The sequence below is a fragment of the Carcharhinus amblyrhynchos genome, chromosome 8 (genome assembly GCF_965287045.1).
Source record: "Carcharhinus amblyrhynchos chromosome 8, sCarAmb.v2.hapA, whole genome shotgun sequence".
Classification (NCBI taxonomy): domain Eukaryota; kingdom Metazoa; phylum Chordata; class Chondrichthyes; order Carcharhiniformes; family Carcharhinidae; genus Carcharhinus; species Carcharhinus amblyrhynchos.
In genome coordinates this window covers 37,162,261-37,179,993 of record NC_137331.1, presented here as the reverse complement: position 1 = coordinate 37,179,993, position 17,733 = coordinate 37,162,261, and the positions used below count along the sequence as shown (strand labels likewise).

The 17,733-nt window shown below is 45.3% G+C and overlaps 1 protein-coding gene across 2 annotated transcripts in view; it reads left to right on the top strand.

Annotated features, from left to right (window-relative positions):
* Positions 1 to 17,733, top strand: part of nfatc1 (nuclear factor of activated T cells 1) — a 292,641-nt gene that overhangs the window by 89,075 nt on the left and 185,833 nt on the right. For both annotated transcript variants that reach the window (XM_080193896.1, XM_080193895.1), the window contains exon 6: positions 9,768 to 9,908. In XM_080193896.1, the coding sequence (XP_080050022.1) occupies positions 9,768 to 9,908 (141 nt within the window). The remainder of the gene's footprint in view (positions 1 to 9,767; positions 9,909 to 17,733) is intronic.

Below are 17,733 nucleotides of genomic sequence, written 5' to 3'. Positions count from 1 at the left end.
TGCCACCCATCTGAGGTGGGGACCATGACCAAGCATTCCCTTCCTAACCCCGGAGCGGGTAAAGTTAATTACTTCATTTCCAGGAGATGTTGTCCATCTAATTTCAGTACCAACTCACGACTGAACCTGAAACGTAACTGATGGGTATTGCTCAGCGCACGCAGGCAACAAGCCATCAGAGTTAGATAAAATTTCTCTTTTTAATGGAATATACAAATGTGGGAGTTTTATTGCAGCTGTACAGGGCCTTGGAGGGACCACATCTGGAATATTGTGTAGAGTTTTAGTCTCCGTTCGAAAAAAAGATACAATTACATTATGTGCAGTATAGAGAGGTTCACACGACTCAATCCTGGGGTGAAAGGCTTATCCTATGAAGAAAGGTTGAACAGATTAGGCCCTATACCCATGATGGTTTAGAAGAATGAGAGGCCATCTTATTAAACATATAAGATCCTGAGGGGACCTAACAGGGTGGATACTGGGGGCTTTGATAAACGGTCATTCAGACTTAAAATATTCATAGAATCATAGAATCCCACAGTGCAGAAGGAGGCCATTTGGCCCATCGTGTCCGCACTGACTACAATCCCACCCAGGCCCTATCCCCATAATCCTATGCATTTATCTTGCTAGTCTCCCTGACACTAACAGGCAAGTTAGTATGGCCGATTCACCTAACCCGCACATCTTTGGACTGTGGGAGGAAACCCTGACAGACACAGATGAATGTGCAAATTCCATACAGTCACCGAAGCCGGGAATCAAACCCGGGTCCCTTGCACCACTGTGTAGTCCTTGTGTCACTACGCCGCCCTATTCACTCTCATAAGAACATAAGAACATAAGAAATAGGAGCAGGAGTAGGCCATCCAGCCCTTCGAGCCTGCCCCGCCATTCAATAAGATCATGGCTGATCTGTCGCTGCTCAGTTCCACTTTCCCGCCCTCTCCCCATAACCCTTAATTCCCTCTCCTATCAAAAACCCATCAACCCGCGTCTTAAAAATATTTAGCAAGGCAGCCTCCACCACTTCAACGGGCAGAGAATTCCAGAGATTCACCACCCTTTGAGTGAAGAAGTTCCTCCTCAACTCCGTTCTAAACCGCCCCCCTTTTATCTTGAGGCTGTGCCCCCTAGTCCTATTGTCTTTTTTGAGCGGGAAGAGTCTTTCCACCTCTATCCTATCCATCCAATTCATCATCTTACACGTCTCAATGAGATCTCCTCTCATTCTTCTAAACTCTAACGAGTACAAGCCCAGTTTATTCAGCCTCTCCTCATAGCTCAACCCCCTCAACTCCGGTATCAGCCTAGTAAACCTCCTCTGCACTCCCTCCAAGGCCAAAATATCTTTGCGCAGGTGCGGCGCCCAAAAATGCACACAGTACTCCAGTTGCGGCCTCACCAATGCCCTATACAGCTGCAGCAAGACCTCCCTAATTTTATATTCAATCCCCTTCGCTATGAAGGCCAGCATCCCATTCGCCTTCCTGACCACCTGCTGCACCTGCAAGCTGGGTTTTTGCGACTCATGCACAAAGACCCCGAGGTCCCTCTGCACCGTCGCCTGCTGCAGTTTTTCGCCTCGTAAGTAATAGTCTTTCCTACCATTTTTCCTACCAAAGTGGACCACCTCACACTTGCCAACATTAAATTCCATTTGCCATTTCCTGGCCCATTCGCCCAGCCTATCTAGATCCTTCTGCAGACTCTCCACACCCTCCGCACAATTTGCCGTTCCCCCAATCTTGGTGTCATCAGCAAATTTCGACACTCTACACTCAGTTCCCTCCTCCAGATCATCTATATAAATGGTAAAAAGCTGAGGCCCCAGCACCGACCCCTGGGGCACTCCACTAGTCACCATCCACCAATCCGAATAGCACCCGTTGACCCCCACTCTCTGCCTCCTATTTGACAACCAATCCTCTATCCACGCTAACACCCTACCCCCAACTCCATGTCCCTCGACCTTCTGCAATAACCTCTTGTGAGGCACTTTGTCAAACGCTTTCTGAAAATCTAGAAAGACCACATCCACCGGCTCTCCTCTATCCACCGCCCTAGACACATCCTCATAGAACTCCAGTAAATTTGTCAGACACGACTTCCCTTTAATGAAACCGTGTTGCGTCTGCCCTATCAAGCAATTCCCTTCAAGATGCCTCGCAATTTCCTCCTTAATGACAGATTCTAACATTTTACCTACCACAGACGTTAAACTAACCGGCCTATAATTCCCCGCCTTTTGCCTGGCACCCTTCTTAAACAACGGCGTAACATTAGCCGTTTTCCAATCATCCGGCACTTCCCCGGAATCCAGCGACGTTTGGAAAATAACCACCACAAATGCTGTTAAGATTTTCCAGCATTTTCTTTTTTGTTTCAGATTTCAGCGTTCACGATATTTTGCTTTTATGAATACAGGGAGGATGGGCCTTTTTTACCATATTAATTCTAAGTACTGGGTGGACTTGAAACTGGAGTGTTTCAGATCTGACTTTTAGATCTGTTCTCTGGTGCCCCCATACGCACTCTGGCCTACAAAAATATCAGCGAGTCCGAATCACACTGCAGAAGCCTGTGGAGGACGGGCGTTAATGCGCCTGAAATCCTGCAGCTCTGGCTCCAACTGTGCACGTGCAGAAAAAAAATGATAGAATGCTGCTCCCCGGCCACATTGCTTCCAGGCCGAATAATGCCTTCCCCTGGCCCCCAGAGACATTTGCCCACCCTCACAGCATTACCCCTTATCTCCCCCACCCGCTTTGCCACCCAGACTGATTGTGGGCCCCTCTCCCCTCCCCCCCCCCCCCCCCCCCCACTAATGTCAGGTCGAGTGGCAGCAGACCCCCACCTCCCCCCCTCCCCCCCCCTTGCTGACCACAGGCAGAGTGGCAGCAGACCCCCCTGCCCCCTCGTTGATCACACGCAGAGTGGCAGTAGACCCCCCCTACCCCCTCGCTGATCACACGCAGAGTGGCAGCAGACCCTGCCCCCACTTCCCCCTCCTCTCAAGCAGAGAGCCTTCGGATGCTCGATACTTACCTCCTCACTAATTGAAGCCGCTGAATCAGACTGTTATAGAGCATCTCTGCTTTGCGCCAAATCTGGATGGGCGAACGTGGTGGTAAAGGGGGAAGTGTCGCTAAGGTTAGGTATTTAAATGCATTGGGCAAAGGCATTTAAATGGTCATCGTGCCCGTTTCGGGCGTGGTCCCGATCGTGGCCATTTTCGAGCCTTGGTAAAGGGAACCAGGCAGAGGCAGGTGCAGATTGTGCTACTCGCCTCACGCCTGACTTTACCAAATTTTCATGCCCGAAAATGGGCACAACTTGATGGTAAAATCAGGCTTTATGTTTCCATTTGTGGGAGAGACTGGAACTCGGGCAGACAGGTTAGAAATAGGTGGTGTCCGGTTCAAGCCTGAGATGAGGAGAATTTTTTTCTCTCAGAGAGTCATTGGTGTATGCAGTTCTCTTCCCCAGAGAGCTGTGGAGGCTGGGTCATTGAACTCATTCAAGGATGAATTAAAACTCAAATTAAGAATCTACTGATGACCATAAAACCATTTTCGATTGTCAGGAAAACCCATCTGGTTCATTAATGACCTTTAGGGAAGGAAATCTGCCACCGTTACCTGGTCTGGCCTACACAGGTGACTCACATCTGACTTACATGTGACTCAGAGCCACAGCAGTGTGGTTGACTGTCAACCATCCTCAGGCAGCTAGGGATGGGCAATAAATGCTGGCTAGCCAGTGACACCACATGTCCCACGAGCAAATAAAAAAGAGTTTGACAGATGTTTGAAAGGAATCAAGGGTAATGGGGGGATGGTGGTGAGGGGGTGGTGGTGGTGGGCGTCGGGGGGGGGGGGTGCGGTGCAGGCAATGGAGTGCAGACAGGAAAGTGGAGTTGAGACCATAATCAGATCAGCCAAAGACATATTGAATAGCAGAGTAGACTCGAAGGCCCAGATGGCCTACTCCTGTTTCTAAGTTCTATGTTCTCATGTACTCAGCTTTGTTCAAATGAACAGAAAGTGATGTAATTGTGAAGAAATATTTTATTCTGAGTTGGGTGGAGACATACTTGTCCTTATGACTAAATTTTACATGAATTAATTTGCCTCACATTTTATAAGAATCATCAAAGAGATGTATATTGGGATTGACTGGATGCAAATGTTTATGCTTTGTGTGGGCTTTCTAGTCGTGAGTAATACCATCCGTTGAATCTAATTTTAGTCAGGGTAGTTTCTCAGTGGTCTACCTTAGCACAATACTTCAGCTAATGGTACAATTGACACTGTGATACTTGCACTTTCGCTTCATGTAACAGGCCTCCATTGCAATGTACACAAAAACCTACTGAAGGTATACCTTCAGTTAATGCCTCTCTGCCTCTCTTTTTTAGCACACAACAGACACGTCATTTTATTTTATATAACACAAAACACACAACTTTATATATCGAAGAGCAGTTTTTTAACCTCTTGGCAATTTGAGTGAGGGACGCTGGGTGACACAATGGGTTAGACCCTGACCCCCTCACAACATCCTATCGACCAAGCTCTGGAGCATCGATTCAAATCCAAAGCCACGGTGGAAAGGTTCGCTACGAGGAGGACACAAAACTGGTGCACAGATACAAGAAGTAATCTCAACATTGGAATGTTACCTCAAAGTCGTTAGAACACAGAAGTGAGGAATTGGTGCATTAATTAGACAGAATCTTGATCATTCACCATCAGGAGTGCTGTGCCTGCTTTGAGGTCATGATGTGGAGATGCTGGCATTGGACTGGGGTAAACACAGTAAGAAGTTTCACAACACCAGGTTAAAGTCCAACCGAAGTGGTTAACCTGGTGTTGTGAGACTTCTTACTCAGCTTTGAGGGCCATAGCTCACTCAGGCAGTAATAATGATCAGAATTCACTGGCTGTTCACGCTGGCAGGGTTCTCCAGTCCCACCAACAGTGCACCCCCAACCCATTGGTTTCCCAGTGGCATGGCATCTGGCCCCAAGTGTGTCTCCCCACGCCGGATTACTAGTGCTGTTAGCTCCACGCCAGATATCGGCACGGGGCTGTATTAGGTATGTGAAGGAACATGCAAATCTAATTTAAATATAATTAGGGACTGAAGCCTCTGAGCCGGCTAGCCCCAACCCCCTCCCCCCACACCAGGAATAGTTCACTCCAGCGGGCTTGATAGTAGCTCTCCACTTTCGGGGAACTAGCAGCCCCATCCCACTGGAGTGAAGGGGAGGCCATCGAGATCCCCCCCCCCCACACAGGGTCAGGCCCTGGGAGGGGGTTTTCGGGAGTCAGGGGTTACTGAACAGAAGATCAGGGTCTGTGGGAGAGGTCATATGGGGGTTGGCATTGCAGGGGTCGCAGGGCTGGTCAGCAATCGAGCTGGCCAGCAATTGGGAGGCCAGCAGGCAGGGGCCCTTGTGCATGCACCGATCTTGGCACTGACAGTTCGGCGCTTGCACAGTGGCCCACTCAGTGCTATGGTGTCTGCCTCTCCAGTGGGAATAGGCCCGGCCCCCTGATTTTACATACAATTCACGCTGAGGCACTCTACAGTGCACAGAGTGTGGGAGATTCATTTTAGAGCTCCCACTGAAAAAGCCAGTCTGATTTACTCCAGCTTTCACACAAATCTGACACTTAGAATTTTTTTGGGAGTATTCCGGCCCTTCATATTAATCCTGACAATGTTTGTAATCCTAACGCTGGAATTCTCTGGCTTTTCATTACCTGCTCCACTGCCAGCGAGAATGGAGGATATGGTGCTGTCCACCAAATCTGCGCTCGCTGCAGCAGAAACGGAAAATCCCAGCCAAGGTCGAGGTCGGAGAGTCTGGCCTTATATTTATATACATTAATGTCATTTGCCAAAACCCTCTCTTTTCCTTGTTGCATCTAGATCTGCTGGTAGACAAAGAACAAAGAAAATTACAGCACAGGAACAGGCCCTTCGGCCCTCCAAGCCTGCACCAACTACGCTGCGCAATTTAACTAAAACCCCCTACCCTTCCAGGGACCATATTCCTCCATTCCCATCCTATTCATGTATTTGTCAAAGACGCCCCTTAAAAACCATTACCGTATTCGCTTCCACTGCCTCCCCCGGCAGCGAGTTCCAGGCACCCACCACCCCCTGTGTAAAAAATCTGCCTCGTACATCCTTTAACCTTGCCCCTCACACCTTAAACCTGTGGCCCCTAGTAATTGATTCTTCCACCCTGGGAAAAGGTTTCTGACTATCCACTCTGCCCATGCCTCTCATAATCTTATAGACTTCTATCAGGTCGCCCCTCAACCTTCGTTGTTCTAGTGAGAACAAACCAAGTTTCTCCAACCTCTCCTCATGGTTAATGCCTTCCATACCAGGCAACATCCCGGTAAATCTTTTCTGTGCCTTCACCAAAACTTCCACATCCTTCTGGTAGTGTGGTGACCAGAATCGAACACTATATTTCAAGTGCGGCCTAACTAAGATTCTACAAAGCTGCAACATGACTTGCCAATTTTTAAACTCAATGCCCCGGTCGATGAAGGCAAGCTGTATGCCAAGAAATATTGTAAGAGAAGAGATAACCGGTCCGTGGTTATCGAAGGAAATAGAGGAGAGTATTAAATTAAAACCCCTTGCGTTTAGAGCGGCTAAAAATAGTGGGTGATTAGAAGATTGGGAAAGATTTAAAAAACAACAAAGAATGACTAAGAAAGTGATAAAGAAAGGAAAAATAGAGAATGAAGCTAAACTAGCTCTAAATGAAAAAAATGATAGTAAAAGTTTTCACAAATATATAAAGAAGAGACTGGCTAGAGTGAATGTTGGACCCTTGGAAGACGAGAGGGGGGATTTAGCGGTGGGTGACGAAATGGCTGAGGCTTTAAATAAGTTTTTTGTGTCAGTCTTCACGGAGGAGGACACAAATAGATTGCCGAGTATTAAAGATAGAAGGATGGTAGGAGATGAGGTCCTTAATGCGATTACTGTCACCAGAGAGGTAGTGCTTGATAGACTAACGGGACTTTTTGGTATGAATGGGTGCTATTCTGATTGGCAGTTGGTGACTAGTGGAGAGCCACTGGGATCGGTGCTGGGGTCTCAACTTTTACCATTTACATAGACGATTTGGAGAAGTGGGCTGAGTGTAGGGTAACAAAATTTGCTGATGACACGAAGACGAGTGGAAAAGCAAATTGCGTGGAAGGCGCGGAAAGTCTGCAGAGAGATCTGGGTAGGCTGAGTGAGTGGGCGAGGACCTGGCAGATGGAGTATAGTGTTAGCAAATGTGAGGTTATCCACTTTGGTAGAAATAATAGTAGGAGGGATTATTATTTAAAGGGCGAAAAGCTGCAGCATGCTACAGTGCAGAGGGACCTGGGGGTCCTAGTGCACGAATCACAAAAACCCAGTCTGCAGGTGCAGCAGGTGATCAAGAAGGCGAATGGAATGTTGGCCTTTATAGCGAGGGGGATAGAATATAAAAGCAGGGAGGTCTTGCTGCAACTGTACAGGGCACTGGTGAGGCCACAACTGGAGTACTGTGTGCAGTTTTGGTCGCTGCATTTGTGAAAGGATATATTGGCCTTGGAGGGAGTGCAGAGAAGGTTCACTAGGCTGATACTGGAGATGAGGGTGTTAGCCTATGAGGAGAGATTGAATAGACTGGGTCTGTACTCGTTGGAGTTTAGAAGGCTGAGGGGGGATCTTATAGAGACTTACAAGATAATGAAGGGGCTAGATAGGGTAGAGGTAGAGAGATTCTTCCCACTTAGAAAGGATAGCAGAACTAGAGGGCACAGCCTCAAAATAAGGGGGGGGCACTTTAGATCAGAGTTGAGGAGGAACTTCTTCACTCGAAGGGTGGTGAATCTCTGGAATTCTCTGCCCGTTGAAGTAGTGGAGACTACCTTGCTGAATATATTTAAGTCACAGGTAGATAGGTTTCTGATAGATAAGGGAATTAAGGGTTATGCGCAGGAAGCGGAAAAGTGGAACTGATCCACTTCAGATCAGCCGTGATCTTGTTGAATGGCGGGGCAGGCTCGAGGGGCTAGATGGCCTACTCCTGCTCCTATCTCTTATGTTCTTATGTATGCTTCCTTGACATTCTGAACCAAAGCCATAGGCAGCAATTTTCCAGCCTTCTTGTAACGGGTTTCCCCACGGCAGATACGGCGAGTCATTCAAATCTCCGTTGACTGCAGCGGGACTGGAAAATCCCACCAGTGGAAGATCCTGCCCGTAATCTCTGCACATATCCTTGCAAAATGCAGGAACTTTCTGTGAGTTTCTGTATGCAATGAATAAAAATAATGGAAGTCAAGGAACCTGAAACCAATTCAAGTGGGATATTGTTAGCAACTTGCCTCCAAGCAGAAAACACTTCCTTTAATGACAACTCTTTGCCAGGGGAAAAGGCAAGCAACATCTCACCACTTCAAAATCTGCCCCCCAATCCTGCTAGACTCTATTTTGACAAGCAGAGAATTCTGTGAAAACTCCATTGACACAAACAAATAAATCAAATGTGTCAAGCTGATGTAAATGAATTGAAGTATGTTGACACGATATAGCCTTATTCATATTCCGGGAAGATTTTTCCAGTCTCCCTTTGGAATTATGATGGGAGACCAGTGAGATCCCTGTGGAATTTCAGTCCTTTGTGAAGCAAAACCTGGAGCGACGGAAATGCCAATACGTGAAACCTTGAATATTTTCATCCTTCTGCACTGTAGGGATTCTATGATTCTACTTTGGGATCATCAGAGATGGTGAGCATTTTGCCAGAAATCACTGGGTGGCATGGTGGCACAGTAGTTAGCACTGCTACTCCACAGCGCCAGAGACCCAGGTTCGATTCCCGGCTTGGGTCACTGTCCGTGTGGAGTCTGCCTGTTCTCCCCATGTCTGTGTGGGTTTCCTCCGGATGCTCCGGCTTCCTCCCACAGTCCAAAAGATGTGCTGGTTAGGTATTGGCCATGCTAAATTTTCCCTCAGTGTATCTGAACAGGCACTGGACTGTGGCAACTAGGGGAATTTCACAGTAACTTCATTGCAGTGTTAATGTAAGCCTTACTTGTGACTAATAAATAAATTTACTTTGCCTTACTTAAGTTAGGGAATGAAGATGTTCAAAGTATTTTATTGGCAATTACTTGCACTGTTGGTACAAAGCAGATAAAATGGAACTGAGGGATTTATAAATGCCTTTGACAACATGCTGGAATTTTACCAGCACATCCGTTCCGGAAGTGGGGCGGGTGAGGCTCACAGGACGGTACTCTCTGTTGGCCTTGTGCAGGATGTTATGAGTCTCAGGCATGTGAGATGGTGAAATTCTGGCAACAAGCTCTTTCCATTCACTCCTGTGGAGTGATTTTGAAAATAAAAGAATGGGTATATAAGCATGGTTACAACGCAGTTACCTGGATTAACATCATCCTAAATACAAGTAAAACACAGGCACTTTATAACCATTTGCTGAGCCTGGTGATTAGATTGCAAACACTAGTGTTGCAGCTTTAAATTTAATTTTTCTCCCCAATATTTGCATTACAAATGATTGCAGTGCCAGCTCATTCCGATCGGTCAGTGTGGTCATGGCTGGATTAATCAAACGAGCATTAACAATTGCAGTTTTATTGCTACATGCTGATTAAACTATACTTCATATGCAGTTGATCATCTGGAAATTATGTGCGTCTGATTGTTCATGTATTCCTTTGCCTCAGCCCAAAGATCCGCACAAGAGTTGCCTCTGATAGAAAAGCAAAGCATTGACAGATATCCCGTGATCGGTGGGAAGATGATGATATTAAACGGTCACAACTTCCTCGCGGAGTCGAAGGTCATCTTTGTGGAGAAGGCAGCAGGTAGGTTGATGTACGCCTGTTATCAGATCTTTTACAGGATGAAACACTCAATGATGCAAGTTGGCCTTTCAGTTGAAAAGTAAAGTCTCTTGAGGGATCCTGTGTATGCTTAGCCTGGTTTGCTTCAATCTATGCAGAGGCTTCATTTTAACATATTTCTGTCTGTGCATAATTACATTTAAATACTGGACTGTTTGGGTTAACTAACTATGCTGAGCTGAGTAATTGTAGCTAGCTTGGCTACATGTAGAATCAGAAGGCATGATGGGTTAGTTAAAAATTGACTGCATTCCTGAAGAGTACGCACTGCAGGCAGACAACAGTTCCCCATAACAGCAGCTGTGAAGATTGTTTTTCTAGATAGAAACAGCATGCTTAAAACACTTCCTATAACAAGATAAGGGTTAAAATATATTTTAATTTTAGAGTGTGTATGTTCAGTTTAGTTCAGTTCAGTTCTTCAATTCTGCTTATTTCAGTACACGTTTATTTTGTAGAGGGCTTGGCCGAGAAGCCAGTCTCCAAGTTTGCTTTTTTGCTCTGTCGTGTTCATTTTTTAAGTTCTTTTCAGTAAAAGAAAAATATTTTAAAACTCATATCAGTGCGGTTCTCTCACCTCTTCAAACAAATGAATGGACCCAACACTCTGTAAAGAAAGGGGTTAGCATAACCTGATTGAAGTCTTGTGGTGCAACAGGTAGCATCCCTGCCTCTGAGCCAAAAATTCCCGATTTGAGTCCCACCCCAGGACTTGATGGCCAAGGAACGTGCGTTCATAACGTGGCCAAACAGGTCGAGCGTGTCAATCTGCAAATCCTTCCCAACATGCCAATGGCTGACAGTAAGAGCGGGAGACTTCTGGTCAGCCACACTTGATGTGGAATGGCGTTTCTCAAGCTATGCAACAGACTAGTGACCTATTCCAAGAATAACCAGCTATGGAAACAGATGAAAGTCTGCTTTAGTGCACCACTAGCTGTGGTAAAAGAATTGGAATTAACCCGATAGTTGCTTTCACACTTTCTTTTTAAATTTTATTTATTATTGTCACAAGTAGGCTTATATTAACACTGCAGTGAAGTTACCAGGAAAATCCCCTAGCTGCCACATTCCTGCTCCTGTTCTGGTACACTGAGGGATAATTTAGCACGGCCAGTGCACCTAACCAGCATGCCTTTTGGACTGTGGAGCACCCGGAGAAAACCCAAGCAGACACGGGGAGAGTGTGCAAACTCCACAAGCGGGAATCGAATCCGGGTCTCTGGTGCTGTGAGGCAGCAGTGCTAACCACTGTGCCATTTATAACCCCCCTATTAGAAGTGAAGTACACTCCTCTAATTGTTCATGCTTCACATTTTCAAAATGCTTTGCACAATTTCTCCTTCTCCATAGTTTGTGTTTATTTGCAAGACTGGTTTCCGTGGTTTTTTTTGGATAATAAAGTATGTGGCTTGAGTTAGCAATGCTTAAACAAGATGTTGATTATCAAGCATAGAAAAAGTTACCTGCCTCCCCTAAGTTGCTTGGGCAAATTATAAATACTCTGTTGTAGACCAAAGGGACCAGCCATGATATTAAGTATTATGGAACTGACTTATGACCAAACAACCATTAGAAAAATGACGAGGGTGTTTTATTTACACAGCTGCATTCTGAATACTTTCAGATTGGAAATTGGCATATCTGTTTTAGATTTGTAAGCTTCTGTAAGAATGAATTCATAAATAGAACTGAAGCAATTTTACATTTTTACACATTTGTTTAAGATTTGATCCTTGCCCTCTCTTAGCTAATACTTTTTATCCTTAAAATAAGCACTGTGAATATGAGCTTTTGGTCTCAATTTATCGTAGTTTCGATATATATAATGTGCTTGCTTTGGAAACTGCAATTTACATGCTTCTCCATAGTGTGCAGAGAGAGGAAAGAATGCACAATTATATAACACCTTTCCAGACCTCAGAACATCGCATAGCACTTCACAGCCAATGAAATAACTTTGAAGCGTAGTCAGTGTTATAACACAGGGAAACATGGCAGCCAAATTGTACAGCAAACTCTCTGAAATAAATGACCAGACCATCTGTTTCAGTGCTCTTGGATGAAGGATAACTGTTGGCTTGGATAATGGGAGAAATCCCTTACTCTTCTTCCAATATTGCCATGGGATCTTCTGCAGCCAGCTGACAGGGTTTGACACCTCGTCCAAAAGACGCCACCTCCAACAATGCACCTGACCATTGTGCTGAAGGGAAGTGCCTGGTGTGCAGCTGGAACCCATGACCTCCTTACGCGGAGGTAAGGGTGCTGTCACTGAAACCAAGCTGAACACCAAGAAAAAGAAATGCTTTAATCGCGCAAAAGCAGGATGTCCTCTGCTTATGTAAGCTGGGTGATATTCCCAGAGAACACGCTTGCTACGAAGCATCAAAGTGAGCGTGTTTTCTTTGTTTTTTTCTCCCAATGAGCACAGTTTCCTATTAGTCTGGAAGCAGACCAAATATACTTACTTTGGGGCCAGGTTGCGATCATGGTCTGTGGAATTCCAGCTGGCTGACACCACTGCAGTACACCCTGGGGTTCTTGGAGCTTTTTCCAGATCCCCACAGAGGGACGGTTCGAAATAACCATTTGCAAATGAACGCGCACCACACGAATTAAAAAGCCATCACTCGTACGTCGATGTCAATCCCCTGTACGTGGCGCTCTGTTTTATTTTCAACAAAGGCTTTGTGAAGTCACCCAGCATGAGTCGACAGCAAGACAATTGTAAGTGATATTTGATGGATCCACCTGGACAGCGTCAGATTAATTCTGTCAGTGGGTGTCAGGGGAGGGGGGGTTGTGGGGGGGGCGGTTAATCTTATCCTAGCTTTGAGCTACTCAGTTCGGATTGCAGTGGTGATTGAGTTTGAACCAGGCAAAAGATTTGTCATAACACAGACGTTTTTCCTTTGTGCTGTCGAAGTCTCAGTGCATCTTTTTTCCATGAAGAAAGTTCATACTTTGTGGAAATCTTTCAAATGCCTATTCCTCAACGGTGACAGTGTTAGAATTTATGAGTCATGGTGCTGACCTGAATGGAAGGAACCTCTTTTAAGGGTTATTGTTTTGGAGGGTTTCCCTGATGTTGGCACCAGCTATGAATTCCACAGCTGCCTGTGGAAACCTTCTGAACTGTGAGCCATCAATTGAACATCTTAGCACACATCCACTTCAGAGTCCATTTACTGGAGCTTGACGTTATGTCTGACACACTTGAGTCCAGTCATCTTCACTCTGTGCTTTTTTGGATTCAAACTGGTTCACGTCAGTTAATATGGGGATCAGGAGACCTCTTTTCCTTCGATGACGCAGGTTAAGGGGAACTCCACCATGGAAGGACGTTTTGCAGTCTAGATTGATTGGACAGACAAGTTCTGAGGCAGCAGAGGTTAACGTTTCTGGTTAATGCTTCAGCCAGAAGTATTAGATAGTACATATGAAATCATTCGCTACCCTTCCTCCCCATTCACTTTGGATATTTAAGCTGAAAATTGGCAGCTTTGGAATAGTTGTTTCTCTGACAAGGCATGTCCAGGTGTCGACAGTTCGGTCTAAATAATGGATGCCTGCTCCCAGTTTAATAACTTGCATATTAAACAATAATCAAAGTACAGGAGTACAGTTGCCAACATCCCAGGACCATTCTGCAATCTTCAGTCATATCTTGAAAGCTATTGCAAGCAACCTTAGAGAAATACCATAGGGGTATGAAAAACAAATTATCATTTTCTTTGACTACATTAGCTTATTAGTTACAAGTATATTAGAGGTTGGGGAGGATGGCAGTTGGAGTCAAGGCTGTTTGACAGTCGGCACAGGTGGCACAATGGTTAACTGCCAGGGACCCGGGTTCAATTCCAGCCTCTGTGGAGTTTGCAACTCCTCATGTTTGTACGCATTTCCTCCGGGTGGTCTGGGTGCCTCTCACCGTCTAAAGATGTGTAGGCTAGGTGGATTGGCCGTGGTAAGTGCCCATGCTTATGGGGATAGGGCTGGGGTAGGGATGGGCCTGGGTAAGATGCTCTTTTGGAGGGTCGGTGCAGACTCGATTAGCTGAATGGCCTTCTCCTACACTGTATGAATTCAATGGGATTCTATGATTGACAGTCAAACACAATCCAATCCAATAATGAAGAACCTTGTTTCTTCATCAGCTAGTGTAAGAAGGCAGGATATGTGGAGATTGGTATGTCAGATCACCAATGATGGGTCCATTTTGGGACGGATTGGGGTGGGAACAGGGCAGTTGGAGGCAGGAGGTCACATGATAAAATATCTATGAGTGCATGCCACCAAGCAGATGGCAACTCTAGGTGTATCATTGAATCCCTACTGTGTAGAAGAAGGCCATTCAGCCCATCGAGTCTGCACCAACCACAATCTCATCCAGCCCCTATCAGCGTAACCCCACATATTTATCCTGATAGTCGCCCTGAAACTATGGTCAATTTTAGCATGGCCAATCAACCTAACCTACACATCTCTGGAATGTGGGAGGTACCTGGAGCCCGGAGGAAACCCACGCAGATATGGGAAGAATGTACAAACTCACACAGACAGGACGTAAGTCTGGAATTGAACCCAGGTCCCAGGCACTGGGAGGCAGCAGTGCTAACAGTTATGCCACCGTGCCACCCTAAAAATGTTCATTAAAAATTCAACTTCAATAAAACTCTTGGCTGAAGAGAGACTTGTGCATGGCGTCAAAATCATGGGCAATGTTCAACGTCGCCACCTTTTTTCAAAATGAATTCAGAGCTTTGAATGCCTCCTTAATTTCTTCAAGCTCAAATAAACGTTTAATATTTGCTATCAAATAGATAACAATTAGATAATAGCCTCTTTTATCAATGAAATGAATTCCATAATTCTTCCTGAACAATTTTCTCACCAGGCTAATTATAGTTAAAAAAACAGAATATGAAATGCACGATTTTCAGGTTTTACTGGATCATTGCTATTTTTAGTTCCTGGTTAAGCAATGCTTCAATTTTAAATTAACATCCTTGTTTTCAAATTCCTCCATGGTCTTAGCCCTCCCTTCCTCGGTAACCTAGTCCGGCCCTATAAACCGCAGGACTTTTATTCATTCGTGGGACATGGGCATTGTTGGTTGGCCAGCATTCATTGCCCATCCCTGGTTGCTCTTAGAGTTGAGAGTCCACCACATTGTTGTGGCTGTGGAATCAACATGTAGGCCATACCAGGTAAGGATGGCATATTTCCTTCCCGAAGAACATTAGTCAACATTAGATGGTTTTTTCCTGACAATCGCCAATGGTTTCATGGCCATCAGTAGATTCTTAATTCCCAGATATTTTTTATTGAATCAAATTTTACCACTTGCTGCAGCGAGATTCAAACCTGGATCCCCAGAACATTAGCTGAGTTTCTGGATTAATAGTCTAGCAATAATACCACTGGGCCATCACCTTCCTAAATATTTGCATTCCTTTACTTTTGGAACCTCGAACATCCCAGATTATAATTATACCACCATTGGTGACTGTTGACAAAGCCACGAGCTCTGGAATTTTCTCCCTAAAATTCTCTGAACATCTCTCTGCTCCTTCAAGGCAGTTCCTGAGATGTGCTTAATTGACCACGCTTTTGGTCATCTGTCCTAATATCTCCTCATTTGGCCCGGCATCATATTTTATTTAGTTATTGTCACGAGTAGGCTAACATTAACATTCAATGAAGTTATTGTGAAAATCCCCAAGTCACCACATTCCGGCATCTGTTTGAGTACACTGAGGATGAATTTAACATGGCCAGTGCCCCTAACCAGCACATCTTTCAGATTATGGGAGGAAACTGGAACACTTGGAGGAAACCTATGCAGACATGGGGAGAATGTGCAGACTCCACATAGACTGTGACCCAAGCGAGGAATCGAACTTGGGTCCTTGACGCTGTGAGGCAGCAGTGCTAACTGCTGTGCTGCCATGCCACCACGGTAAAATGCTTTGGCCATTATAATGACTTCAACCAGGCCTTTGAGATCAGTCTATTGGAAGATAAGCTCCCTGATTAAGGAGTCAATTGATGGGCCAGTCAGGGAATCTTTTCCTTGTGTTTAATTTGGTGGGGGGTGGGGGGGGATGGTGTGGGGTGCTGTGGTGGTGGTGTCATTTCTTCTGGCACTCCCGAAGGTAGAATGTGGGCTGATAGAATAGAACCCTACAGTGCAGAAAGAAGCTCTTCAGCGCATTGAGTCTGCACCAACCACAATCCCACCCAGGCCCTACCCCCAAATCCCTACATATTTTACCCGCTAATCCCTCTAATTTACGCATCTCAGGACGCTAAGGGACAATTTTAGCATGGCCAATCAACCTAACTGCGAAAGGAAACCTGGACGAAACCTATGCAGACACGAGGAGAATGTGCAAACTCCACACAGACAGTGGCCCAAGCCGGGAATCGAGCCTAGGTCTCTGGAGCTGTGAAGCAGCAGTACTAACCACTGTGCTACCGTGCCGCACTCTTGTGTACTGCTGTTGGAATTGTAAATAAAGGGATTTTGGTGAAGGGACTTCTGCCTCCAAAGACTTATTGCAGACATTTTATCACAATAATATGTAAATACATGTTCGTGTTGTTATTGTTGTTTATTGTTGGATTGTAATGTTCCTTTGCTTCTTAATGACAAAAGAGCTTACCTGGAGCAAAGAACTGGGTGCAAATTGTAGACATCCAATGGATCTTTTACTTGTCACTGGTTGCTAATAATATAAAAAGGTATCTTGCACGCAAGCAAGACCCCTAAGCAGTCAGATAGCAAGAGAAAAAAAAAGATACCTTTTTCCTGTGGGACAATTTTCCACTCTCACTACCCCCTGTACTCCCACCTTTTACCATTTTTTCCATTGCTCTCTGTCTCTCTTTTTGGATTTAACAATGTAAACCTGCAAAACATGTTTACCCAAAGAGGCTGATGCAATTGTCTAAGGTTTCCCTTTTGGAGGATATCCCAATGCGTGGGAGTTGAGATTTCCCTCATGGCCCTCCAGACGTAACATGAGGAATTGTCTGCCCCTTCTGTCTGATGCACAACAACTTCTGTTTTGGTGTTTCTGAAAATGAAGTGCTACTGGCTTTTAATGATTTGTCTTTTCCACTCTCAAGCATAAGCCAAGAACTTGCTCCAGAGCTTTAACTAATGCATAACTATTCCTCATCGTGGCTAAATTGCTGTTAAATCGTTAAAGGCCATGTGTAGTTTTATTCTGAAACTAATGGTTATAACTTAATACTCTGGCAGGGTATGTTTTTCACATTTTGAGTGAGCTTGTGATTATATAGCTTTGCTCTGCAGTTTATCACCCTGTCTGTAAGGATTTCACATGGTTCGCCGATGCTTCTGAAAGCAGCTGGTATACTCTCCGCATTACTCACAGACAAGTGGCCACAATTAACTATTGGCCAGGGTTTTATGCTGAGTGGCAAAGGCAAAATTTTCACTGCGGTGGTTAGCGATGCTGCCTCACAGCACCAGGGACTGGGGTTCGATTCTGGCCTTGGGTGACTGTCTGTGTGGAGTTTGTCCTGTCTCCCAGTGTCTGCGTGGGTTTACTCCAGCTGCTCCAGTTTCCTCCCACACTTCAAAGATGTGCAGGTTAGATGGATTGGCTGTGCTAAATTGCCCTTTAGTGTCCCACGATGTGTAGGTTAGGTGGATTGGCCATGCTAAGTTACCCCTTAATGTCCCAAGATGTGTAGGTTAGGGGGAATGAGGGGATTAATTACATGGGGCTGCAGGAATAAGGCAGGGTAT